Source organism: Phascolarctos cinereus, unplaced genomic scaffold (assembly GCF_003287225.1).
Source record: "Phascolarctos cinereus isolate Bilbo 61053 unplaced genomic scaffold, phaCin_HiC Scaffold_9;HRSCAF=440, whole genome shotgun sequence".
NCBI lineage: Eukaryota > Metazoa > Chordata > Mammalia > Diprotodontia > Phascolarctidae > Phascolarctos > Phascolarctos cinereus.
In genome coordinates, this window is record NW_027556402.1 from 146,906,491 (window position 1) to 146,932,870 (window position 26,380).

The 26,380-nt window shown below is 38.7% G+C and overlaps 1 protein-coding gene across 1 annotated transcript in view; it reads left to right on the forward strand.

Moving 5' to 3' along the window:
* SCFD2 (sec1 family domain containing 2) overlaps positions 1–26,380 on the forward strand; it is a 423,086-nt gene that overhangs the window by 3,579 nt on the left and 393,127 nt on the right. Inside the window, 1 exon segment of the mRNA XM_020990057.2 lies at positions 6,938–7,106. Within this exon segment, the coding sequence (XP_020845716.1) occupies positions 6,938–7,106 (169 nt within the window).

The following is a 26,380-nucleotide window of genomic DNA, read 5'->3' on the forward strand; positions in this document are numbered from 1 at the left end:
TTTAGTGTTACACAGCTATGAAGTGTTAGATGCCATTTTCCCCTGAGTACAGGTCTAGTGAGCTTTCCTCTACACAAAAGTGCTGCTCCAGAACAGGAAGGAGCAAAGGATGGAATGGAATGAGAAGTCAAAGAAGACTTTGAATTTTTCTCTTTTGAAGAACCACTGAAAGGATAACACCATCGAATGCTGCACAGAAATCACGCAATGGGTACAAGTTTGGCAGAAAAAGAAATAGCTCATTTATTGGTGAAACACATTTGATATGAAATATTGGGCAGGAGATTGTGGAAATATATTGTAGGAGCATTAGGGCTGCTCTTTTACTGAGAGAATATAGTGCTACTGCTTACTAAAATAATTTAACACTACTTAAGTGGCCCAAGAGTAGCAGAGAAGCAACTTTATCCAGGAAGAAGCTCAGAAGAAGTACAGGTGACATACAGTGCAAATTCTTCCCTAAAAGAAACCAGTAATAATAGGTCTTTAGTTCTGAGTTGTGAGTTGCCTGTGGTGTGTGGAGTTCTCTATTCATGTGCCTTATCACTTCCATTTTTTGTAGAGGTAACGCAGAAGAGTTTTGTAATGATTCTGTGTCAGTAAATTGGCATTGAGTATATTGGTCTGTATCACACTTCTTTTGCCTGGATGAGAAATTGTCAAAACAATTTAAGAACTTTACTGATATTTAAATGGACCATCGATCTCATCCTGTAGTGCTGCAGGTTGTAATCAATATACGTGGACTCTTTCACAGTGGTTTCAACCATAATGTTTTCTCTATATCTCTGGACATTTTGTAATTACCAGTGGAGTCCACAGATTGTCCATTTGTTATCCCTTACTCCCCTGACATGACTAGCTCACATTCTGTTCTCTTCTTACATTGCTCTCCTGACATCCTTTATATGGTTTCTCTCTTGTGAAATAATTCCTTAATAATGTATTTTAACCTAGTTCTACCCACCATGAACCTTCTTCTTTGGGTGGCTGTCCACATTAGTTCATAGTGGGTTTTTGTGTGTGTGTGTGTGTGTGTGTGTGTGTGTTTTAATGAAGTAATGGCTTAAAAGAATTGGAAACTGGGGAATGACTGAACAAGTTGTGGTATATGAATGTAATGGAATACTATTGTTCCATAAGAAATGATGAGTAGGCGGATTTCAGAAAAATCTAGAAAGACTTACATGAACTGATGCTGAGTGAAGTGGGCAGAACCAGGAGAACATTGTACATAGCAGCAGCCACATTATGCGGTGACCAACTTTGATAGGCTTAGCTCCTCTCATCAATGCAGTGATCTAAGACAATTCCAAAAGACTAAAGGTGGAACATGCTATCCATATCCAGAGAAAGAACTCCGGAGTCCAAATGCAAATCAAAGCATACTATTTTCTCTTTTTTTTGGTTTTTTTCTTTCTTGTGGTTATTCCCTTTGGTTCTGATTCTTCTTTATAACATGACTAAAGTGGAAATACGTTTATATGATTGTATATGTATAGCGTATATCAGATGGCCTGCCGTCTTGGGGAGGGGAGTGATGAGGGAGGGGGAAAATTTAGAACTCAAAAATCTTATAAAAGTGCATGTTGAAAACTAAAAATAAACTAATTTTAAAAAAAGAAAAAAAAGTAAGGGCTTAATAAATGCTCTTTCATTCATTTATTTAAATTTCTCCCAAACTATGCTATTATATGATCCATAGACATGTGGTATGTCAGCAACAATATTGCTGTTAAAAGAGGAGTCTTAGGGGCAGCTAGGTGGCACAATGGATAGACCACCGGCTGTGGAGTCAGGAGGACCTGAGATCAAATCTGGCCTCAGACACATGACACTTAGCTGTGTGACTCTGGGCAAGTTACTTAACCCCAATTGCCTTGCGCGCAGCCCCTCTCCCCCAAGCCAAAAAAAAAAAGGGGTCTTAAGCAATGACTTTCATTTGCTAGAAATTCATATTTTTGTGTCATCTTTTAGTGATCATCTTACTAAAAGCTCTGATGATTCATCTTTTTTAGAGCTCTTCGGCCCTATGTGCCTCCTTTGATAGGTGATTATAATCATTGGGTTCATTTTTTCACTTTGTAAACTTTTTAAACACACAAAAAGTTTAGTTTCTTTCATGAGACATGACTGGCTGTTCCTGCTTGTGCCTTTGTGACATTCAGAGCCGATTTTTGTTCTGTTTGGAGACCACCTGGGAAGTTCTGTCTCCCGAGGTCATGGGCCCTCTGCTTCAGCCATTGTGGCACAGATCATTTAATAACTGTGTTTCATAGGTAGCTTTGCAGGCCGAATTGGCTTCCAAGAATAATTAAGAGGTTAGATTTGATTTATGATCACCCAAGTGGCTTGAGCCTTGCTTTCCTCTCCTTTTCCCTTATGACATTTGACATCAGCCAGAAGGTTTTACTAATGGTGTTCATATTTAAATTCTAAGTTTGGGAGCTGGTCAAGAACTCAGAATTGATTTTTCTGTTATTGGTTTGTCTCTTCTAGATTTTAAAAGGATGAAAACTTTACTCCTGGGTTAAATCCAGCAGACTAAGGACTAACCCTTAAAAGATAGAGAGAATGTTGATATTGTAGAAGGATTAAGTGTCTGAATAAGCAGTTCCAGAGACTTAGGGTTTATCCATTAAATCCATCATTGCAAAACTCAGAATAGCCATTGAACTTCCTTATGATTTCACTGGCCAAAATCAATACTCTTTTTTTTTTTTAAAAAGCTCCCTAGTATGGCAGCACATTCAAACACTTTCCTCCCGGAGAGAACACTTTGCTACAATAATCTATATTTTGAAGTGCTGTGTGTGAGGCAGTGTGGAGCAGTAGATAGAATGCTGGACATGGAGATAAGAAAACCTGAGTTCAAATCTTCTCTCAGACACTTACTAACTGTGTGATCCTGGGCAAGTCACTTAATCTAAAACTCAGTTTCCTCACATGTAAAATTGTTATTATAAGAGCATCTTCCTCATAGAGTTATTGTGAGGATCAAATAAGTAAATATATGTAATATTTTGCAAACTTTAAGTACAATATAAATGTGAGCTATTATGATTACTGCCTAAAGTAATCCCAAATTTCTGATACATTTAATAAAAATAAGGAGTTATGATTTTTAGTACTTGCTGCATTTAAAACAACAACAACATGATTTTCCATCCTAAGCATTATAATACCATGATTATAAAAATCACAAGCATAACTTGCCATCAACAGCATCATGGAAAGTAACAGTTTTCCTACATATTCACCCTCTTTGCAAGAAGCAAGAATTAGGCAAAAATAAAAAAATTATGTTTTTTTATATATATGTATATATATGTGTACATATATACTTATATATGTATGTGTCTATATATATGTGTGTATGAACATATATATGTATATATATCCTCAGGTCATGTTTCTGAAATTTTTTTTAGGCAACTTTTTTTGGTACTGCTCACTTCTTGATATTCCACTCCATACCATAGTACAAACCAACTTGTAACAAAGAAAAACAGTCATGCAAAATGGAATGAAACAGTGACCAGTTCTAACAGTACATGGAATGTTCTATGCCTCTAATCTTTCACCTCTCAGTTCACTGGAAGGAAATATCTTTCATCATCTTCTTTCTGAGACAGTGGCTGGTCTTGCATTTAATCAAATTTCAGCCACCTTTTAATGTTTGGTTTTGTTTGTCTGTATGGATAATAATTTATCTAATTATCTCATGGTCTACATTCTTTGCTCTGTATTAGTTCTTAAAGGCTTACCAAGTTTTTCTGAAATTCTCATTCTAGTAATTTCTTATGGTATTCCTGTACATACCATAGTTTGTTCAGCTGTTATCCAGTCTATGGGCATTTACTTGTTACAGATTTTGTTTTCTTTTGCTACCAAAGGAAGTCCCATGGTGAATATGTTTGCATAAATGGGACCTTCTGATTTTTACTCCCTTTCTGTCATATGCCCAGTGATGGCATTATGGGCTCAGAACCTTTCATAAGGAATTCCAAATTGTTTTTCAGAATAGTTGGACAAATTCACAGCTTCTGAAACAACGCATAAGTACTACCGTCTTCCCACAGTTCCTCTGATATTTGCTATTATTATCTTTGCCAATTTGAATGTGAGGTGAAACCTCAGAGTTGCTTTGATTTGTGTTTTTCTTACTAGTGACAGCATTTTTTTCATATGTTTGTTAATTTATTATCTGGAAAACTGTTCATATCCTTTGTCTGCTGATCTGTTTGAAGAATGGCTCTTATATCCCTGTATCCTGCAAAGCAAAACAGAAGTTACCAAGGCCTACAACTTGAGAGTCATCCAAGATTCCCCAATATCCAAGAGTTGCCAAGTCTTGTCAATTCCATGTTTTCTTTCCAGTTCCATCTCCTCTTGTATCCATCCTATTCTCTCCAAAACTGTAGCCCAGGCTTTTATCACCTTTTATATGGATAATATAAATATTATTTATATTATTTATATAAATGGACAATGTAAATATACAAAAGCCTTCTAATTGGTCTGCTTCTATCCAGTTCTTCCCGTTTTCCAATTCATCCATATAGTTGACAGAAAAACTGATATGCCTGAAGTGCTCACGACTAACCACACTACTCTTTTCTCACCTCTTGTTTTCTCGTTCATATGCTCATTTGCTTGAGTCTCACTCTTGCCTTTTTTTGTCCTCTGTCTGGCACCCCAAAGCATGGGCAGAAGTTTCTTCCTCAAGGCCTCTGGAGGCCCCATACAAATTGAGCTTTCCTATGGGGCAGCTAGGTGGTGCAGTGGATAGAGCACCGGCCCTGAAGTCAGGAGGACCTTAGTTCAAATCCGGCCTCAGACCAAACACTTGACACTTAATAGCTGTGTGACCCTGGGCAAGTCACTTAACCCCAATTGCCTAAAAGCAAAAAAAAAAAAAACAAAACAAATCTGGCCTCAGACTGACACATAACACTTACTAGCTGTGTGACCCTGGGCAAGTCACTTAACCCCATTGCCTAACCAAAATAAACAAGCAAACAGACAAACAAATTGAGCTTTCCTGAATGTCTCTGAAATCTAGCTTAAGGATTCTATGTATTTGGAAGATCATCTGAAGTTCCTTGCAACAAATATGCATAATCAAGCAAAACAAGTTCCCTCAATGACTGTATACAAAAACATATGTGTTATTCTGCATGTTAAATTCATCACTTCTCTGTTGCTTAGTAAATCAAGTATTTATTAAGTGCTTATTACATTCTGTGCACTATGCTAATTGCAGAGAATCTAAATCCCAATCCAAAGAAAAAGCTATCGCTTTCCTCAAGAAGCTTACATTCTAATACGAGAAAATAACACCAAAAATAAAAGTTGAAAAAGATGAGGGGAGGGGAGGAAAACATGATGAAAAAAAGATGAGGGAGGGCAAGAGAATGGTTGAGGAAGTTGAGTGTGAGGTGGCAGGCAATGAGACATGTCTGGCTTGGGTGATCTCCTTGAGTGGAAAGTCTGGTAGGAGCTATCCCATCGAGGGAGAGGCTGCAAAGGTGGGGGGTTTAGGATGCAGAACTGAGCATGGAAAAGGAAATCAGAAGTGCAGCCAGGAGAAGTATGTATAGCATGTTTGTTTTCACAATCTTGTGGCTATTTTAAAATTGTTCTCCTGGTTCTTCTCATTTCATTTTTCGTCAGTTTATAAAAGGAAAATGATATATGTTGGAGCACATGTGGGAAAGCAGACATACTGACCTATGAAAGAGTTCAACCATCCTGGAAAGCAGTTGGCAATTGTACACAAAAGTTACCAAACAATGAATCCATCCCTTTGAGCCAACTGCTAGGCCTAGACCTAAAGGAGATAAAAGAAGGAGCAAAAAGCCCTAGATGTGCGAAAGTATTTCTAGGAGTTCTTTTTGTGGTGGCAAAAAACTGGAAACTAAGTGGATACCTATCACTTGAGGAGTGGCCCAGAATTTCACTCCTTCCACTACATTCAGTTTTCTGAGCTGTGATGTTTCAGAAGGCATTATGGTATCATGGAAACAGCATAAGACTAGATTGGAAATAAGAAATTTCTGTTTTAGTCCATTGTTCTGCCTTTATTAACAGTGTGGCCTTGGAGAGTTCACTTAAACTAACCAAGACTTATTGCTTATCATCTGTCAGCCGCACACAGAGCAGGCAAACTAGCCTAGCTAAAGCATCAGGGCATTGAGAGACAGAGACAGAGACAGACAGAGACAGAGAGAGTATGAGACAGATAAGAGTTAGCATGGCAACATGTGCCAAACTAGTCAAACTACCACTTAGACCCTGATGGAGTCAGCCCAGGACCCTAAACCCAAGAGCCTTGGGAGTAGTATTTCTTCTAGCCCAGTGCCCTCAGATAATATCCTGAGAAGCAACCATTGTTAAGATGTAGCCTGGCAGTTGTTTCTGTAGGTTCTATGGCCATAGCTACTGAAGACCCAGAAAGGAAAGTTCTTCACACCAGAGTTTTTGACACTGTCAAATGGTTCTTCATTAGACAATGATATGATTTTGTCAGTGGAAGTGGCATTAAGGAGGCCTTACTGTTGGCTTTGCTGCTGTGCCCAGAGGTCAATGGAACTTTTCCATCTGACCTGTAGCTAAAACCTTCGATCTTCCTTATTAGAATGTGAACAGGGATGGTATTACTTTTCTGTTTCTATTCTCAGTGCTTTACTCATAGTAATCACTTAATAAATGCTTCATTCACTCATTCATTTCTGTTATCTGTAACATGAATAAATTAGTTGACCTCCAAAATCCCTTCTAGCTTCAAAATTCTATGACACTATTTTTTAGTGGGCAGTGAAGCCTTGGGCAGCATTTATTTTGCTTCTGCATAATGATTAACTACTTTTTTTTCTAAGAACAGTGTTTTACCTCCATTCTCTGACCATTTTCATTCTAATTTTTGTTTCAATAGGAGCAGTTGGACACCATGGAGACAACTTAGTAGAGAAGATGATTTCATTTCTTCCCAAACTTCCAGGCCACACGAATGATGTGATGGTTAATATGTTAGAACTCACTGCGCTTCAGACAAAGGAAGAGAATTATACTATGATAGCACCTGGCTGCTTAGCCCAATCCAAGTAAGATGTGTATCTTGCTTATTTTTCTTCCCAATGGAATGTTTCTATGCAATGGGAACATGGAACAAAGCTGTTCTCTAGCTGACAAAATCTTAGTGGGTAGCATTTAAAATAATTTTCCTTAACTTTTTAATAACTATATCCCATAAACATTTAAATAAATCAAAGTGTAGAATTTCATAGAGTACTATTTAGGTGTAAGATTGTTCTCAAGAACACTTAAAGGAGTTGATAGTTTTCCTTAACTTTTTAATAACTATATCCCATAAACATTTAAATAAATCAAAGTGTAGAATTTCATAGAGTACTATTTAGGTGTAAGATTGTTCTCAAGAACACTTAAAGGAGTTGATCTATGACTCTTCATTTCTCAGACATGGAATTTCACGTAGAGTGTAGGTTTTCTCAGTCTTTCTCCTATTATTCACAGCCCGCATGGTTCTGGAACTGTGTCATAATTTTCTGTGTAAATGGTATATTTTTCCTTTTTAACTACTAAATATGCTCACTTACAGCCATGGAAAAAGGCTACATACTTAGAGAATTCATGGTTTTTAAGAGGAGAATCTTATTCTTCCATCCTCTTTCGTCTCAAATTATGGCCAGAAATGATGTAGATGTAGAAAGAGTCAAATTAACTTCTTGACCTTCTTCTTTATTGTAGAAGTATTATTTCTGAATTTAAAAAATATATGTAGACCTCTTCCTTTATGGTAATTTTTTATATTTTTAAACAAAATACTGAATTCTTCCTATTGTAATTTTATCTTTCAGTCACTGAAAGCTTTATAAGCTAGTAATCAATAACACCAAAGTAGTTGTCAGTTAATTTTGATCTACTAACATGTATAACTATTTTGTGGGAAAAGATAGCTGCATTTGAGTGCCTGTCATAGACATCTGACATCATGGAGAGATATAAAAGAAGGGAAGAAACAGAATTGTAGACTTTGACAGCTGAAAGAGATTTTAGTGGCTGTCTAGTCAAACCATAACTGAAAGGAAACCCCACTGTGATATGCCCCAAAGTGGTCATCTAAGCCTCCAAGAATCTTTCAGAGGGATCCTTGCCTTGAAAGAGTCTTTCCATCAATAGAAACGTAGGTAAGTAATTATAGCTGTACAGAGAGTAAGCAGGTCTTTAATGAATGTCCACTGCATACCTTATACTGGGCTTTATACTTTAGAGGAATAGAAAAGAAACATGATGTTACAAATGCCTTCAAATGTCGTAGGAGCCCTGGATTGGATTTAGAAAACTATGGTTCAAATCCCAGCCCAACTCCATCCGAGCTGTGTGCCTTTGGTCAAGTCACTTCTCTTGGTGAACATCCCATTTCCTCATGTTTAAAATTGAAGGAGCTTATCTAGAAGATGCCTATAAACCCTGCCAAATATAGCATCCTATGATACTAGATTTTGTGCCAGACATTGCGGAAGATGTAACTTTAGTTATAGCTCCACATAAGGGTGAGGGAAATGGCCATCTGGGAAGGGGGAGTGGGGCAGGGGAAAGGAACAGCATAAGCAAAGGCTGAGAAAGGTATAAGGATGAGGAAGGAAAGAGATCAGCTCGAGAGGAGCAGAGGATTTGTGTTCCACATTGGTGGGACAGAGAAAGTGGGACCAGATTACCAAGGGCCTTTAAGTTGGTTCTTCTTGATCATATAGGCAGTGAGAGGCCATTGTGGGTTCTTGGTCAAGGGAATGACCTGAAGAAACTGGCGGTTTATGAAGAGAGAGAGAGAGACAGAATTTGTCTATCCATGCTATTAGCATGGAAAGAGGCACAATACCAAATGATAGCTAATCTCTAGATCATTTCTAGGTCTTTGAAAGATAATAAAGAAAATACATTCAACTACTCTTACGATCTGTGTTATCTGATTTTGATCGCTTTCTTGCTTATCTCTAATGTAAGTGGTCTGAACAGTTAGTGGAGTATCTTGAATGATATGGTCTATAATTTTGATTTTATATGAGAAATAATTTACAGCCACCTTTGGTTTAAGTAGGGGATTAAATCAGTGTCTAAGGAGAAAGATTCTTTCTTCTATAGTAGATTAGATTAATGCCACTGAAAATGGTCCAGTTTAGAAGCTATTGGAATGATTTGCAGGCCCAAAGTAGGTAGGGTTTCAGTTAAGGTTTTGTTTGTGGGAATGGAAAAGAAATAATAGATCTGAGAAATTTTACAAATGAAGAAGGAAAAGGATTTGGTGATGCACTTGCTGAAGGGGGACACAGTTAGGAGTCAGAATCAAAGAGCTGGAAAGAATCTTAGAGGTCATCTAGACCAGGGCTGCTGTTTTGTTTTTTTCTGGGGGGCTAGGCAGTGTGGTTAAGTGACTTGCCTAGGGTCACACAGCTAGTAAGGGTCAAATGTCTGAGGCTGGATTTGAACTGGGGTCCTCCTGACTCCAGGGCCAGTGCTTTATCTACGGCACCACCTAGCTGCCCCTAGACCACGGCTTCTTAAACTTTTTCCACTCGCGACCGTTTCAGCACTTCTTAAACTGTGGGTTGTGACAGACCAACCTGAACAAATGAATGAATGAAAAATGCATTTATTAAGCATTTAATAAGTATAAAGTGCTATGCTAAGGTTTGAGGATACTAATAGAAAAGTAAGGCAGTCTCTTTTGTGAAGGAGCTCACATTCCAAAGAGTGAGACAACACATATTGAAGGTTTATGGTACAATAGAAAACCAGATAATAATGCCTCTTCTTTAGTCTCATTTCCATGGACAAAATCCTATCATTTTCTGATGCTGAACCATTTAACAATGTCAAAGACTTTGATGGTAAGGACTTTCTATTCTGAGTCTTCAATAGCTGTGGCTATAAGTCCTGCAGAAGTAGTTTCCAGGCCGTGTCTTGACAGGGATTGCTTCCAAGGCTGATGTCTGAGGTAACTGGGCTGGAAGCATTGCTGTTCTCAAGGCTTTTGGGTTCAGGGTCCTGAGTTGTGTCCTTCAAGATCTGAGGGGAGATGATCAAGATGTGGTGGTTGTGGTTTGGCTAACCTGGTAGAGGCTGCCCCTGTCTCTCCAGGTCTCCTACTGCTTTAGCTAGGCTGACTTGACCATTCTGTGGGTGATGGTTGATTGGCTTTTGGTAGAGAGATGGCTGGCCTCTTCTCCCAAGAAGCTGCTTCCCCAGATGCTGACTGTGAAACAGGTGGAAAACAGGACTCCTAGTCTGGAAAGTGCTGCCATTCTCTGCTTGTCTTGTAACTAAACAGCAATCATTTCTATAACATCATGGCCAGCGGTCATCCTGGAGACTTCTGGTGATGGAGGAAGGCAATCTCATACTACGTTTTCACAGCATTATTCCCAGGAAGTATTTCCTTTTATTGGGCCGATATCGACCTCTGCACTTTTGATTTTTACTTTGAGTTTTGTCCTCTGGGGCCAGTCCAATCAGCTTCTTCCTTCTTCCATGTGATACTTCTTCACCTTCTTAATACTAGCTATTAGATTCTCCCATTGGATCTTCTCTCCTGGCTAAAGATGCCCTTTCTCTTTAACTGGTAGTATATTGGGTAGAGTGCTAGATTTGGAGTCAGGAACACCCAGATTCAAATTCTGCCTCTACGACTTATTGCCTGTGGGACCCTGGACAAGTTACTTAACCTTTGAGCCTTAGGTCACACCTTGCAACTTACCAGTAGGTCTTAGGTGGGTCTCCATTACTAGAAGAAATTGCCAAGCCAGGAATGTCATACAGTGAAAAAATCCCCAGCTTTTCACATATTTCACACTCATGTTTTTCAGTTTATCCTTGTATGTTATGGATTCTAGTCTTCTCACCATCCTGGCTATCCTCCTTTGGATGTGTTTCAGTGTGGAGTGTGGTGGCCAGAATCAGATGTAATATTTCTGATGTAATCTGATTATCATAGCTGAATAAATCAAAAGTGTCATCTCCCTCATGCAGGATACTATGCTTCTATTAATGCATCCTGATTAGCAGCCTCATTAGGTTTTTTTTCCCCCCTTTTTTAGCTGTCTTGTAACACTGTTGGTGCATATTGAGCTTGGTATTTGCCAAGGTGCCAGGTCTTTTCTACACGAATGACTCTCTCCTGCTTGGCTCTTTCTGTATTTTTGGAATGCAAATATACAATTTTGCTTTGCCTATAGTAAACTGACTCCTTAGAGACTGGTGGGGCCTCTTATCCAATGGAGAAAGTATCCTAAAACTGAAGTGACCTTTAATAATAGTGGCATGAGCCTTCCTTGATCCGCTTTGCCTAGGAAGAGCTTCAAGGGGACATACCCTGACTAATGAGGTTCTTCTTTTCTGCCTCTGCTTTCTCCTCAACTGTTTTTTTTTCCTTTTTCTTTTTTCTGGATTATAATAAAGAGTTTCTTATTTTCCATCAAAGAAGACCTAAGTTTCAAACCTTAAGGAATCCAAAGAGAGTGGCACCATTGTTGGTAATTACCACCATTGGTAATATGGCTGTTAGGAAAGGGGTGACGAGTTAGGGGAGACAATAATTCCACTGCAAAAGAGATAGTAAAACAAGTCACAGCTTTCTTTGCATATACTTCTGTAAAAAAAAAATCAGAAATCCTTTAAGAAAATGGGGTACAAAGAGAAGAAAATGCATTGAGATGAAAAACAGATGGACACTACTGCTGGAGAGTGATATGCTTGTCCATGAAAACAGCTTAACGAAGTAAAAGTCTCCAAATGTGATGTAAACACTGATAGGTTAAAATTGTCCCTGATGTAATCCTTGTAATAAATACTTTCTACTTTCTCTACATAAAACAGTTAAAAAAAACTCTAACTGGCCAACCAAAATGAACAGATAAGAATGAAAACACAATGGAACAATGAACAGTCTCTCCCTGTCCATCTGGATCTCTGGCTTATCTAGAGTATTTGCAGCAAGTGCTGAAAGCAGCCATTCCTCTGTCCCATGTGGACTCTTAGTCTGGGACTGGCCCTTTATCCTGCCTCATCTCTACTCCCCATTCTTGATTAGACTTGGACCCATCCTGATTCCATAGCTATGCTCCCTCCTTCTGCCAATACTCCTGTAGGCTGCTGTTCAATCCAATTAAGCTACTGCTGTTGCTTGTCATAACACTAAGGTCTGCTTGCTCCATTTACCCTGAGTCATTGAGCTGGCATGCCAGCTGGTCCAGAGACAGTGAATAGGGTTGGAGAGCTGCCTGAAGCTCAAATGGAGTCATAGAAAGGGATCAAAGAGGCTGCCTAGCCCAACCTGTACCTCTCCACGAATTCTGCTGCAACATCTCTAAGAAGTAGTCAGCTAGCCTTTCTTTGAAGTCCTCCAAAGAAGGGTAACCCCTGCCTCCTGGAGGCAGCCCATTCCACTTTTGGATGGCACTGATTGTCAGGAAATTTTTCCTTACATTAACTTCTGAATCTGCCTCTTTACAATGTCTGCTCATTGTTCTCAGGCCTTCCCGAAGAGTCCACGGAGAACAAATTCAGTCCTTCCAGGGGATAGACCTTCAGGTATTTTAAAGCAGTTAGTATGTGTCTCCCCTTCCCTACCTCTCCCCACTCTACCCCCAAGTCAGACTCAGGATAATAGGGGGTATGTCTGGGAGATGGATTTGGAAGTAATAATAGTAATAATAATAATAGCCCATGATTAGAAGCACTTTCCCCTCAAGGTTGGTAGTGCCAGCATTATCCAGATTTGTTTATTTGTTTTACTAGACTTGTAATTTCATTGGTTTGAAGAAAGTTCAAGGGAGGAAATTCCTCTACCAGTGCCCAGCAGCATCTTCTTTGCCACTTCAAATCCTGGAGGGTTGTGTGGGGCACGGAGAGGGCTTTGTTCACAGTCATACAGCCAGTGTGTGTCAGAGGGGGGAACTGACCCTCCATCCTCCTAATTCCATACCCAGCTCACCGTCAGTTATACTCTGCTGCCTCTCATTTCCATTTTAAACAGAAACTAAGCTCCAGAAGTTAAGTGACTTGCCCATGGATTCCCAGTGACTTGCCCACAGATTCCTAGCCACGATTCCAGATTTTCCTGTCTTCTCTTTCAGATTTCTTTCCACTACATCTCAGTTTGCATTCCAGTTGTGATGATGATGATGACAACTACAGCAAAGGACAATTATACTTATGGCTTATGTTTGCAACTATCTTATAAACTTCTTTGGGTCAGAGACCATATCATATTTTTTTTCTGTGCTCCTTAATACTTCTCATGGTGCTTCTGCACATTGTAGATGTTCAGTTACTACTTGGCCAAGTCACTTAACCTCTATCAGCCTTAGTTTTCTCAGCTGTAAAATGAAGATAACAATACCACCTACCTCCCAGGGTTATTGTGAGGACCAAAAGAGGTGATATTTGTGAAACACTTGGCATACTGCCTAGAACACAGCAGACACTTAATAAGTGTTCATTTCCTTCTTTCCTTCTCTGTAAGGAGATGGATGGCATTTTTTATTATCAGCCCTCTGTCATTTCATTGATCAGAGGTTTTAAATCTTTCAAAGCTGTTTATTTTGTACGATGTTGTTATTATATAAATTGTTCTCCTGGTTCTGCTCACATCATAATGCATCAGTTCATATAAATCTTCCCTAGTTTCTCAGAAACCATACTGATAATTTGTTATGGAACAATAATATTCTATTATACTGCAGCAGTTAATTGAGAAATATACATCAATGGCTCCAATTTAATGAGTGAGGAAAGTGTTACTTGTTTTCCTTTGACAGAGAGATTAATTTTTACAGTATTACAGAAAATAAACCATGGCCTGAATTAATTCCTTTACTAAATAGGTCCTCTTAACCCAAAAGAATGACTGTTCACAGTAATCTGTTTACTCCAAGTTCATTGGTATTTAAAATTTTATAAAAACTCAACTATTAATATAAATAGTACCCTCTTTTTTGAAAAGTGATTTTTCTTGATTTGGGTTCAAAAATGCTGATCTGAATTAAAATTCAACTACAAATAGCAGTCTTTGTCTTTGTCTTGTTAAGATGTGTCTTTAAACATATAAATATTTACTGATTTTGTGGCAAATGGAGACCGTTTTCCCTTAAATGCTTCAGGATAGAATCTCCGGTCTCCACTGGTGCATTTCAGTGTAGTAGGAGAGCAATGCTCTGGAGGTGAAGTTGGTATTAGTCCCATAGTACTGGAGCTGTTTCGATCCCTTTAATTACCTCTTTGCTCCATCCCTGAAAAAATATCATTGCATTGTTCTTGTCAAATAAACACTGCATCGTATTTGGGAGAAAGACCTGTACCTCCATCCCTCACAGATTGTTATATTTTTGAGATATAACTCTCCAGAAGAAACATCTGGACTCAGTTATGGGTTTAGCAAACAGAATTAATGAATAATTTATGGCTGGCGTGGTGAAGTAAAGCAGGGTTCTTTTCTTAAAGCTGAGGAAAAATGAACCACTTGAAAGATTTAAATGAAAATTTTACTTGCCAGATGTTGTTTAAGTTCTATATCTTGATAAAGGATTGAAAAGTTTAAAAGATTTTTTTTCAAAAAAATTCTTTTTCACTAGTCTACAGAAATTTAGAGAAAAAGAATTGAAAGGTAGTCATTCTGGTTGTATGATTGCTTACACATTGCTGCCCTGTCATGGATCTCTGCTTGGCAACGAATACTGAAGGGAGCCATAGTCTTTTTCTCATTTAACGATCTGAAATGGCTTGTAGTGTCTATGTTGTGAAGGGCCTGAGCTGGATCAGCATGGTATGAGTCCACATAATTTAAGTGGAAACCATTATTCATTCAAACAAAGCTTGGAACTCTCTGGAGTTCCCTAAAGAAGCAAAGTGGACACTGGAAGTGGCTGGGTCCCTTTGGATGCTGCTTCCAGGATGTTATCATTCGGCTTTTGTCATTGCTTTTTAAAGGCTAATACCAAGTCCAGATTCTATGCATGTTTGTCACTGTTAAGCTCAAGTCAAGGAAGTGTGGTGTTTCTAAACCAGTGTATTGAGGCATACCTGTGTATCACACAGACCCTAATGTAGGTAGGTTTCAGGAAGCCAGACTTTGCCTGTATTTTTGATATTTACAGTTCCTTTCATGTGCCACCTGCTCTTCCTTTTATTTTTTGCCGCGGTGTCTTATAGTCAGTATGCCTTTTCCCTGTTACCACGTGTATCCTGCTGGGATATAGGCGGTAGAAAAAGTTGTTTGGGTAGGAGTCAGGACCAGTAGAGATCTGAGGATGTGTCAGAGTATAGAATCAATGACCTTGGTTTTGGGGAGAGGGTCAGTCCCCTAGTAGGACTAGATGTCAAAAACAATTCAAAGGTCTGGAGGCTCTCAAGGAGGTTCATTCGGGGGTCAGGGAGCCTTTGGTTTAACCTGGTCCAAGAAGAGACCAGAGAATAAGATAATATTGAGGATAATAATACCTTTAATATGTATGGCATTTTATAGTTTTTATACATTATCTCATTTGAGCCTGAAAACCATTATGTCAAACAAACAGGCTAAGCATTATTTTACCACTTGTCAAATTGGGGTAATTGAGGCTTAGAAAAGTTAAGTGAGTTGCTTAAGGTTACCAAGTTACTAAATAGAGACAGGATCTGAAAGGGCTTGGGACTTTTGATGTTTGTTTCAGTGTGAGGTTTGGTTTTTTTTTTTCACTATATGATGTAACTTAGTGGTCCTAAATACACACATTAAGGTTCCTCTCCTCAAGGAGAGGAGTGTTACATTATCCTGGAGGGATCCAACATTTAAACAAGTCAGAATATGTATAATCATTTGAAGAGAAGAAAGAGAAAACTTAACAAGTACTGCGATCTGATCAGGAAAGCATTACCATAGGAGATGGCACATGAGCTAACCCTTGAACATTTGACTCAATGAAGCCAAATAGCCAGTACCACTCTATTCTGTCTTCTTCATCTTCACTACCACCACCATCATTGTCTCCTCCTCCTGCTTCATTTTTTCTTCCTCCTCTTTTCATCTTCTTCTTTCTCTTTCTCCTCTCCTCCTTGTTCTCCTCCACTACTTTCTCCTTTCTTCCTCTTCCTCTGTATAATCCTTTAGAGAAAGTCTATCCCATCACCCTGTGCCTTTTCAACTAGGGTACTTACTCCCTAACAATTTTCCCATGCCAGTGCATCCCTAACCCCTTCCAAGCTTCCTCCATGTACTCTACAATGAATTTAAAATGAACAAATATGCTTTGAAAAGAAGAGTTGGGAAGGGGAGGTGTGAGCTTACAAGGACAATGAACCCCCCTGACTGAATCAAATAAAGCAAAAGAAATTGCATGAATTTGTACATACTTTTTAAAAACAGCATTTTCCCTTTTTAGCTATATTCTCTGCAGTGCATTTTCAATTCCCCTCTTACAAAATATTTTATTTTCTTAATCATATGCATTTCAGCAGGTTGATTTATATTTTGATGGCTTTCTGGATTCAGTTTATTTTTCTTTTGCATTCTTGGAAGGTTTTACTTTTCTCCTGTGTATATAGTTTGGAACAGTATGGTATTTTGGTAGAATACAACTCAAACGTTGAACATATATTTTAAAATGCGACATGTATTTTAAAACCATTTAAATAACATTTAACTAGCCATTAGCTACTTTTAAAATACTTGTTTTTCTCATGAAAATGTTTGGAACAGTGAAAACATTTAATATTTAGAATTTTTGCTCATGGGAATTCAACTGATAATATCATCTAAGGTTCTTTGACATTTTTACATAGATTAGAATAATTAAATCATCTGAAGTTGTATTTGTAAAAATTAGCAGTTCAAAACATTGCAGTCTCATTGCATCACTATAACAGTAATAGGTGACATTTATGTAGTGCTTTAAGGTTTGCAAAATGCTTTTTATACATTATTTCCTTTGATCTTCACCACAATGTAGAAGAAACTGAGACTCAGACTGATTCAATAACTTGCCCAAGGTCATGCAGCTAGAAAGCTTCAGAGATAGTGTGTGATGGTAATGCGGCATAAGAGTAAATTACCCCCCCCCAGACTCCTAGGAATATTGTCTGTGGAGGCAAAGTCTAGGAAAAGCTCTCCTCTTCATTATTGTGTGAAATGGTAATGATTTTAGGTTCTTTGATTTGTAATGTCATTTGCATTTGTTAGGTATATTCACTTAAGAGACTACTGTTTGTGAAATTGAGGTGGGGAAGGTCTATGAACAATAGATTGAAATCTATTTGTTAAATAAAAACTGCACTTGAAGGTGGTCAACTAAAGCCAACTAAAGAGGCTTTACCTCCTAACTGGGAGCATAACTTGTGGGATAATCCCTTCATTAGTTGGATGGCACCAGTTCCTTGTCCTTATTGTTAGAGAATACCTACCTTAAGGGCACAATTGAAAATGGAAGAAGAGAGAGAAAAATTCTGATAAGACTAAATCTGGATAACGTGGAGTGTTGGCTATAATGTAGAAATAAGAATAACAATAGTGAAGCTGCACATAGGAAAAAATAACTGGTAAGAAGGTTAAGAATGATACTTGGTGTTTCACATGTTTATAATCAATAAATAGAGCATAGGCAATGGAGAGCTTGTGATTTTTGGCACAAGGAGGTAAGTACTCCTTCATAAGACTTGGTAGGTAGCAAATCACAGCAAACCACCCTTTTATAGAACTGGAAAGAAAACAATGGTGTTCGGTGAGCTAAGTAGGGCATTTGTTATTAGCCCCATTTTACAGCTGGGGAAATTTAGGCTTAGGGAAGTTGTGACTTGCCCAGGGACGCAAAGCTACTGAATGGCAAAGCCTAGACTTAGACACAGGTCTTCTGATGCCAAGTCCATTTTTCTTTCTATTATACCCAACTAGTTGTACTATGCCAAAATGGAACATGATGGTGAATGATTAGGTGCAGATAAAGGGTGAAGCAAACAAATTACCATAGACTGCCTGGCTAGATGGAAGAAGTGGATAAGAAGTTCCTGACCCAGATCATGAAACTGGCAGAGATATATAATATGGTAATTATGTGGGATATCCAGACATTTATTAGAAGCTTCATTTTATTAAAAGCAGACCATCTGATAAAACCTTGAGCTGCCTTGCTAAAATTTTCCTCTCCCACAAAGTCAAACAAGTGAGGAGGGGAACTTAATTCTGACTAACAAGGAGGAAGTGACAGGTAGCAGAAGTGAGGGGAAATGAGGAGAAAATAACTGTCATTTAGGGTTTGTGAAAAACAAGGAGGGAAATACTGTGCATTAATGTGTACTCTAGGTTTTAGGAAAGCTGACTTTTGTAAGCTCAAGAAAACAGATAGTTAGTATCCTGTGATTGAGAGAAGAAGACTAAAGAAGAATGAGAGGGTCTCAAAAATTAAATTCTGAGGATTGGAACCAATTTTCCCAATAATGAAGAAAAGAGCCATCAAAAGAGATAAAGGGATAATGATCTCAGATTTTAAAAAGACAAGGACAAAAGATGGAAGCAAGGTTACATAATCAAAGACAAGACTGTCTTGGCTATGGAATAATATTAGAATGGCTACAGTTCATAATGAAGTGTGACTTCTGAAAAAGGCTACTGACAAGGAAAAGAAAAGTTTGGGTTGTGCTTGAGGCAAGAAGACGAGCAGGGAGGGGCTCTGTGGAGCTTGCTTCAGGTTTTTCTCCAAAAACTGTGCCTTTATTATTTCTGCTAATGCTTTTAGACCTTTGTTGAATATCCAGGCACAAATCTTCTGACTTTGGGACCAGCATATGGTGCTTCCCATTGAGGGGGAAGCATCTATTTGTGGCAGGACGGCTACTTCCCTTCCTCACCTTCAGTGACTTCCCTTCCTCACATATTCCATGAGAATGAATAAATGCCATTTTAACTTTTCTTTTTTTGTAATTGGAAGACTGATTTTCATGATGTCAATCTGAACTATGTTGTTTATATATATATATATATATATGTGTGTGTGTGTGTTTATATATATATGTATGTATGTATATATATGTGTGTGTATATATATATACATACACATATATATTTTTGATGAGGCAATTGGGATTAAGTGACTTGCCCAAGGTCTCACAGCTAGTAAGTGTCAGGTGTCTGAGACTGAATTTAAACTCAGGTCCTCCTGACTCCGTGGCCGGTACTCTATCCACTGTGCCACTTAGCTGCCCCCTTATTGTTTATATTTTCTATAGCTAAGAAGGCAATACTATCTACTTGCTATGGTAGCATTGTCGTCTCAAACTACCACTAACATTGGAATGCTTTTGAGGGCCAGAGGAAGAGGCATGAGTGGACTGAGGCAGTTCTAACCTACTGTTCTGTAGTTCTGTGGCAGACCTTCCCTTTTGTGTAGAGGTCTTCCTTCACTTCCAAGAGGTAGAATATATTTAGTCTGTTAACTGTGGTTGCCAGGCAGATATATTTCCATTTCTTGATCTAGGGCTAAAACTGTCTTGCCCCACACATATCCAGCTGCAGCTGAATGATACTATCATGATGCCACTGTGAAAGAATGCTTTCCCAGACTTATTTCTCAAATGGGACAAAATGTCTGTCACTGACATTTTGTGCTTCCTTCATCACCACTTCATGACATTTTCCCTGACTTTTGGTGTGGACATGCCATCCCTGGCTTTGGATCTTCTGGCCTCAGGCTCAGTTCACAACATCTTGTGTAAGCCCTCTAAATCATTTCCCTTTGGGAGCTCCTGTCTTTGACCTTGGCCCATCTTTTTCTTTACCTACTTAAATTTTGGTTTGAACCTTTTGTTCTTGGCCTTAGTTCCTTGTTCCACTGTAGGGCAGTGGAAAGATTGTTGGTCTTAGAACTAGGAGAACCTAGGTATAGTTTCTTCTTCACAGCCGTATGCCTTACCTTCAGCATCTGTGAAATGAGACTACTGATACTTGCATAACATACTCATAGGGTTATTGTGATGAAAGCTCTTTTGCTATTAAGAGTGAGTCATTATGCAGATGCTTATAATTGTTGTCATTGTTCCTGCCTAACCTACAGAAACTTTGTGACCTTTCTGACTGGTTTTTCTCAAGCTTTCAGTTTACCTATATGCATTTAGTTTGAATAGTATTCTCTCCTCTCACCGTACATCCTTTTCTTTGGCCCTTCTGTTACCCACAGTCTCCCCAGCACCATTATATGCCCTCTTGCTCTTCCTTCTCAGTAGGGGTAGGAGCCTGACAGAAAGAATACATTAATGAGAAGAGGAATAAGAAGACACAGAAAAGGAGGGAGGCAAAGAGGAGGAGGAGGAGGAAGATGAAGACAGAGACAAGAAGATGAAAATGGAAAGGAGGAGATGGAGCGTCTGTGTTTTTTGGATGGGTCTAAAACTCCATTACCTTCCCAACTTCCCTTTATGAGACACAGTGCCCACGTCTACCTGATGAATCCAGGTGGCAGTAACTTCATGCCTGTGGGAGTTGGTGCAAGTCACGTCACCTCTCTAGGCCTCAATTTTGTCACCCATAGAAGAAAGAATTGTGTTAATTGGCTTCTATCATCTCCAACAGCTCTGACTCTAGAATTCTGTGCTGTTATAGTTATCAGAAAAATACAAATACTACATTTAAAAAAGAGACCTCTTGATATTGTAGCTGAGTGTTTATAGCAGTGATTGCCAAGAGTAAATTGTGTTCCTCTTTCCCCCTTCAGCTGACAGGTTCTAGTGAATGTTAGTATCACAGAAAATGAATAAGGGGGGCGGAGCCAAGATGGTGGAATGAAAGCAGTGACTTGCTTGAGCTCTCCTCCAAACCTCTCCAAATACTCATAAAAAATGGCTCTAAACAAATTCTGAAGCAGCAGAACCCACAAAAAGACAGAGTGAAACAAATTTCCAGCCCAAGACAACCTGGATGATGGATCAGAAAGGTGTATCGCACCATGCTGGGAGCATAGTGTGGCATGGGCGTGCAGGCCACACTGAACCTGGAGCAGGCCTCAGAGGACTGAATCTCAGGCAGCTGTGGAGGTTTCCAGACTTCTCAATCCACCAATGCCAAAGACAACTTAGAAGGTCAGTGGGAAAAGTCTGTTTCTGTTGGTGGTCAGAGAGGAAGGCAGGGTTTCAGCTCCATTCCCCGAGAGCGCAGCCCTGTGGGGGGGGGCAGCTGCTTCCTGAGGCTCCCGGCCCACAGACTGAGGGGGAATCCAGTGGCTGATCAGAGAGGGATTGCAGGAATCTCTTTGCCTGTGCTGAGGCAGGAATCTCTTGCTTTGCCCGTGTTTGGATCTGGGTCACAGTTCTGGGTGGCAGTGCTGGGGTGAGGAGGAGCGCTGGCGTGGTGGAGCTTGTAGTGGCTGTGTAGAGGAAACCCTCCTCACAGTTACAGGACAGAAAGGAGTACTTGTGGTCACATGCCAGGAAAGGAGTAAACACCTCGCCCCTTATCATACCACCTTGCAAGAACTGAAAATTTACGGGTCCCTACAAGTATCTCTGAAAACCCCTGAAGCTTGGGACAGTGCACTCTCCACATTGGAAGTAGACTCTTACCTTAACAAAGAGTTTAAAACTCAAGTAATTGGCCGGGATCATGAGCAAGCAGTGCAAAAAGAGTCAGACCATAGTATCTTACTTTGGTGAAAAAGAAGATCAAAATATACAACCAGAAGAAGACAACAAAGTCAAAGCTCCTACATCCAAAGCCTCCAAGAAAAATATGAGTCAGTCTCAGGCCTCGGAAGAGCTCAAAAGAGATCTTGAGAAGCAAATAAGGGAAGTAGAGGAAAAACTGAGAGTGATGCAAGAAAATCACGAAAAACAGGTCAACAGCTTGCTAAAGGAGACCCAAAAAAATACTGAAGAAAATAACACCTTAAAAAATAGCCTAACCCAAATGGCAAAAGAGGTCCAAAAAGCCAATGAGGAGAAGAATGCCCTAAAAAGAAAAATTGGCCAAATGGAAAAGGAAGTCCAAAAGCTTACTGAAGAAAATACTTCCTTAAAAATTAGAATAGAGCAATTGGAAGATAGTGACTTTATGAGAAATCAAGACACTGTAAAACAAATCCAAAAGAATGAAAAATTAGAAAACAATGTGAAATATCTCATTGGAAAAACAACTGACCTGGAAAATAGATCCAGGAGAATTTAAAAATTATTGGACTATCTGAAAGCCATGATCAAAAAAAGAGCCTAGACATCATCTTTCAAGAAATTATCAAGGAAAACTGCCCTGATATTCTAGAACCAGAGGGCAAAATAGAAATTGAAAGAATCCACAGATCTCCTCCTGAAAGAGATCCCCAAAGGAAAACTCCTAGGAATATTGTAGCCAAATTCCAGAGTTCCCAGGTCAAGGAGAAAATATTACAAGCTGCCAGAAGGAAACAATTCAAGTACTGTGGAAACACAATCAGGATAACACAAGATTTAGCAGCTTCTACATTAAAGGACCGCAGGGCATGGAATATAATATTCCGGAGGGCAAAGGAGATAGGATTACAACCAAGAATCACCTACCCAGCAAAACTGAGTATAATCCTTCAGGGGAAAAAATGGTCATTCAGTGAAATAGAGGACTTTCAAGCATTCTTGATGAAAAGACCAGAGCTGAATAGAAAATTTGACTTTCAAAATACAGGACTCAAGTGGAACATGAAGAGGTAAACAGGAAAGAGAAATCATAAGAGACTTATTAAGATTGAACTGTTTACATTCCTGCATGGAAAGATGATATTTATAACTCATGAGACCTTTGTCAGTATTAGGGTAGTTGGAGGAAAAAATTATATGTATGTATATGTAGATAGATAGATAGATAGAGGGCACAGGGTGAGTTGAAGATTAAGGGGTCATATCTGGAGAATAAAATTAAGGGATGAGAGAGGATTATACTCAGAGAAGAAGAAAGGGAGAGGTAGAATGGGGTAAATTATCTCACAAAAAAACAGAAAAGAAAAGTCTCTTACAGTGGAGGGGAAAGGGGAAGGTGAGAGGGAATGAGTGAATCTTATTCTCATAGGATTTGGCTTAAGGAGGGAATAACATACACATTCAATTGGGTATGGAAATCTGTCTTACCCTACAGGAAAATAGGGGAGAAGGGACAAGAGAGCAGGGGGATGATAGAGAGGAGGGCAGATTGGGAAAGGGGGTAATCAGAAGTAAATACTTCTGAGGAGGGACAGGGTCAAAAGAAAGAATAGAATAAATGGGAGGGCAGGATAGGATTAAGGGAAATAGAGTTAGTTTTTCACAGCATGTCTACTATGGACGTGTTTTGCATAACTGCACATGTATACCATATATTGAGTTGCTTGCCTTTTCAATGAGGGTGGGTGGGGAGGGAGGAAGAGAGAAAAATTGAAACCTAAAGTTTTAAAAACATATGTTTAAAAAAATGTTTTCATATGCTACTGGGAAGTAAGAAATACAGGAAATGGGGTACAGAAGTCTATCCTGCCTACAGGAAAATAGAAGGGGAAGGGGATAAGAGAAGGGGGAGAGATAGAAGAGAGGACAGACTAGGGGAAGGGATAGTCAGAATGCATGCCATCTTAGGGTGGGGGGAGGGGTGAGATGGGGTGAAAATTTGGAACTCAAAAACTTGTGGAAGTGAATGTTGAAAACTAAAAATAAATCAGTTTATATTTAAAAAAAAAAGAAAATGAATAAGCATAAACAGGTGTGGAGGGGAGAGTACCTGAACCAGTTTTCTTTAAACCAGTATAATGCACATTTAAATTTCACTGTTGACATTTTCCTGCATCATTTAAAAGATGTTTTAACATCCTAACTTGTTTTCTTAGAGATATAAATGAACCTGAGCATCTTGTCAGAAATACTGATCATATGATATTGACTTCTAGAAGCAATATAATCTAATCTCTTTCCTTTATGTTTTATTTTATATATGAGGAAACTGAGACACTGTAAAGTTAAGTGGCTTGCATAAATCCACACAAGTAGAAGTGGCAGAGCCCAGGTTTAAACTCAGATCCTTGGACTTCAAATTCAGTGAGATAATAAATAGTTCACTGGAGTTGGAGTCTGGAAACCTTGGGTTCACATCCTATGTCAGAGAATTACAGGCTTTGTGGGCAAGTTATTTAACCTCTCTTAGATTGAATTTCCTTATCTGTAAAATGGGAGTAATAATAGCACTCATGTGGAAGATGGATTAGACTTATTTGTCTTGAGAGGACAGAGCCAGGAGCAATGGGTTGAGGTTGCAAAGCGGTAGACTGAGGCTCAATGTCAGGAAAAACTTCCTCACCATTAGAAAGAGTTGTCCCAAAGTGGAATGCAGCACCTCATTTCGATGTGTCTGGACTCTTGGAAGCTTGACTACCCACATTCTCCTACGATTCTTCCTCCTTGGAGGCCTTCAGGAAGAGGCTGGTTGACTACTTGTCCTGTAATGTTATAATAGAAATTCCTTTTGGTTATGGATTGGATTAGGTCCTAGCTGAGGCCCCTTCTGACTCTCAGATTCTGTGATTATCTATTAATGCGCTTGGTCAGCCTTATAATGCTGTATAAATTTGTGCTGTTATTGTTTCCACTGCATCACTATTAGATAATGAATTTCTGGGGTTCCCACTGAGCATAAAGTAGGCTGGTTGTCTTAGGCCAATACTGTGTATGTTTTTGTATTTTTAAAAGACCAAACGTTGGTCTTCCTATCAGGATGATTTTTTTCCTTCTCAGCGGGATTTTATCTACCATATTTTGTCCTGGATTTTACGCTGAGAAGTAATCATCTTACAGAACTAATCCAACCACCATTTGCACAATTGCAGTATTTTTTAGTGTTTTGTTTTTACTCTGTGTTAGTGGGGGTGGGGTGGGAAATTTGGTTTTGCCCAACACCAGTGTTTAACATTACTCTTCTGTTATTGGGCAGGGAGTATCTAAAATTCTCTAAGGGTATTTCATAATCTATAGCTTGGCTCTATGAGTAAATTTAGTATTCTGTTTGTTTTAAGTACTCCCATGCTTCCAAAATGTCAGGATCCACACTTTGGGAATCCATTAACCACAGCTTTTTAAAAGCATATGCATTATCTAAGCAGAACAATATGAAAATTTTTTAAATTTAAAGAACAGTTTGCAACAATATATAGTATGATTCTTAGCCAAGAACAAGGGCTGGGCATTCATAGCTTCTTGTTGTACAAAGCTGAGCTTTGTATCAGTGTTATCCTTAGAATTTTCCTTTCTCTGATGTTGATTATATACATTGTTGATTAATGGGCCCTTTCATTTGATACTTTGATGAATCTTTGATTTCATTAGTATGGGTATTCTTTCCACTGATGGATCTCAGTCTCTCCATGCTTAATCATTCCTCGTAATTCTTATTCATATTTTTTCATAAATCCTTTAAAAATAGTTCTCTCATTTTTATTGCTACCTTTTGTTTTTACATTTGTTTCTGAATACTATATGTACTTTCCCACTCCTCTACCCAAAAGCCATCACCTTATAACAAAGATTTAAAAAAAGGGGAGCAGGGGAAGCAATTCAGCGAAACTGATACATTGAGCATATCTAACAGTTCCATAAATCCTTCATGGAAGAGCCACACAGTGTACTGGGGACCTCTATTTCATTTTTTCAGTATCTCAGGGGTACCTGTGTAACACTTGCACTTCCCATCTGTTGCCTGCCATTCTCACTAAGTGACTGAAGTTTCCTTTCCACTTATACTTGTCCTCCATGATGTATTTTATATTAACTGCTCCTTGGTGTACCAATCATTGTTGATAAACTTCCATCTGCCCGTGTATCTTTCCATTGCCCTTTGAATTACTTGTAATAAAAAAAAAGTTTTTGGTACCTTTCTAAAAATATCATAGTCATTTCTAGATATATCCCCTCCTGTCCCAGGAATTATATTCTCTCCTGTAACAAAGAAAATCAACTAACTTGTAATTTTGATTCTCCTAAGCTTGTGGTAGTCCATGACTAATAGCCATCACCAGAAGGATAGTAGTGTCAAATAGAGGGATTTTTATGACAATGAATGGCTTAGAGCCATTGAAATGACTTCCCAATTTACTAAATGCAATCTAGCCAGTCTGTTCCTACTCCTCAATTCTGGGTCTTTGTCATTGGCAATATTTAGTGTTTGTCTAAGATGAAGATTCCCGTCTCTCTTTTGGAAATACTGTGGGTCAAATTTTGTCCTATAAAACAACTGTTTAGAGTAAAAATCTTGATATAACATGGTTTCTGTATGATTGTATCTATTTTTTCTCTGTACCAGCTTAACAGGAGTTCCACTTTATTTGATTGTGAATATTGGGGCTTTTGTATATTTTTTGATTAA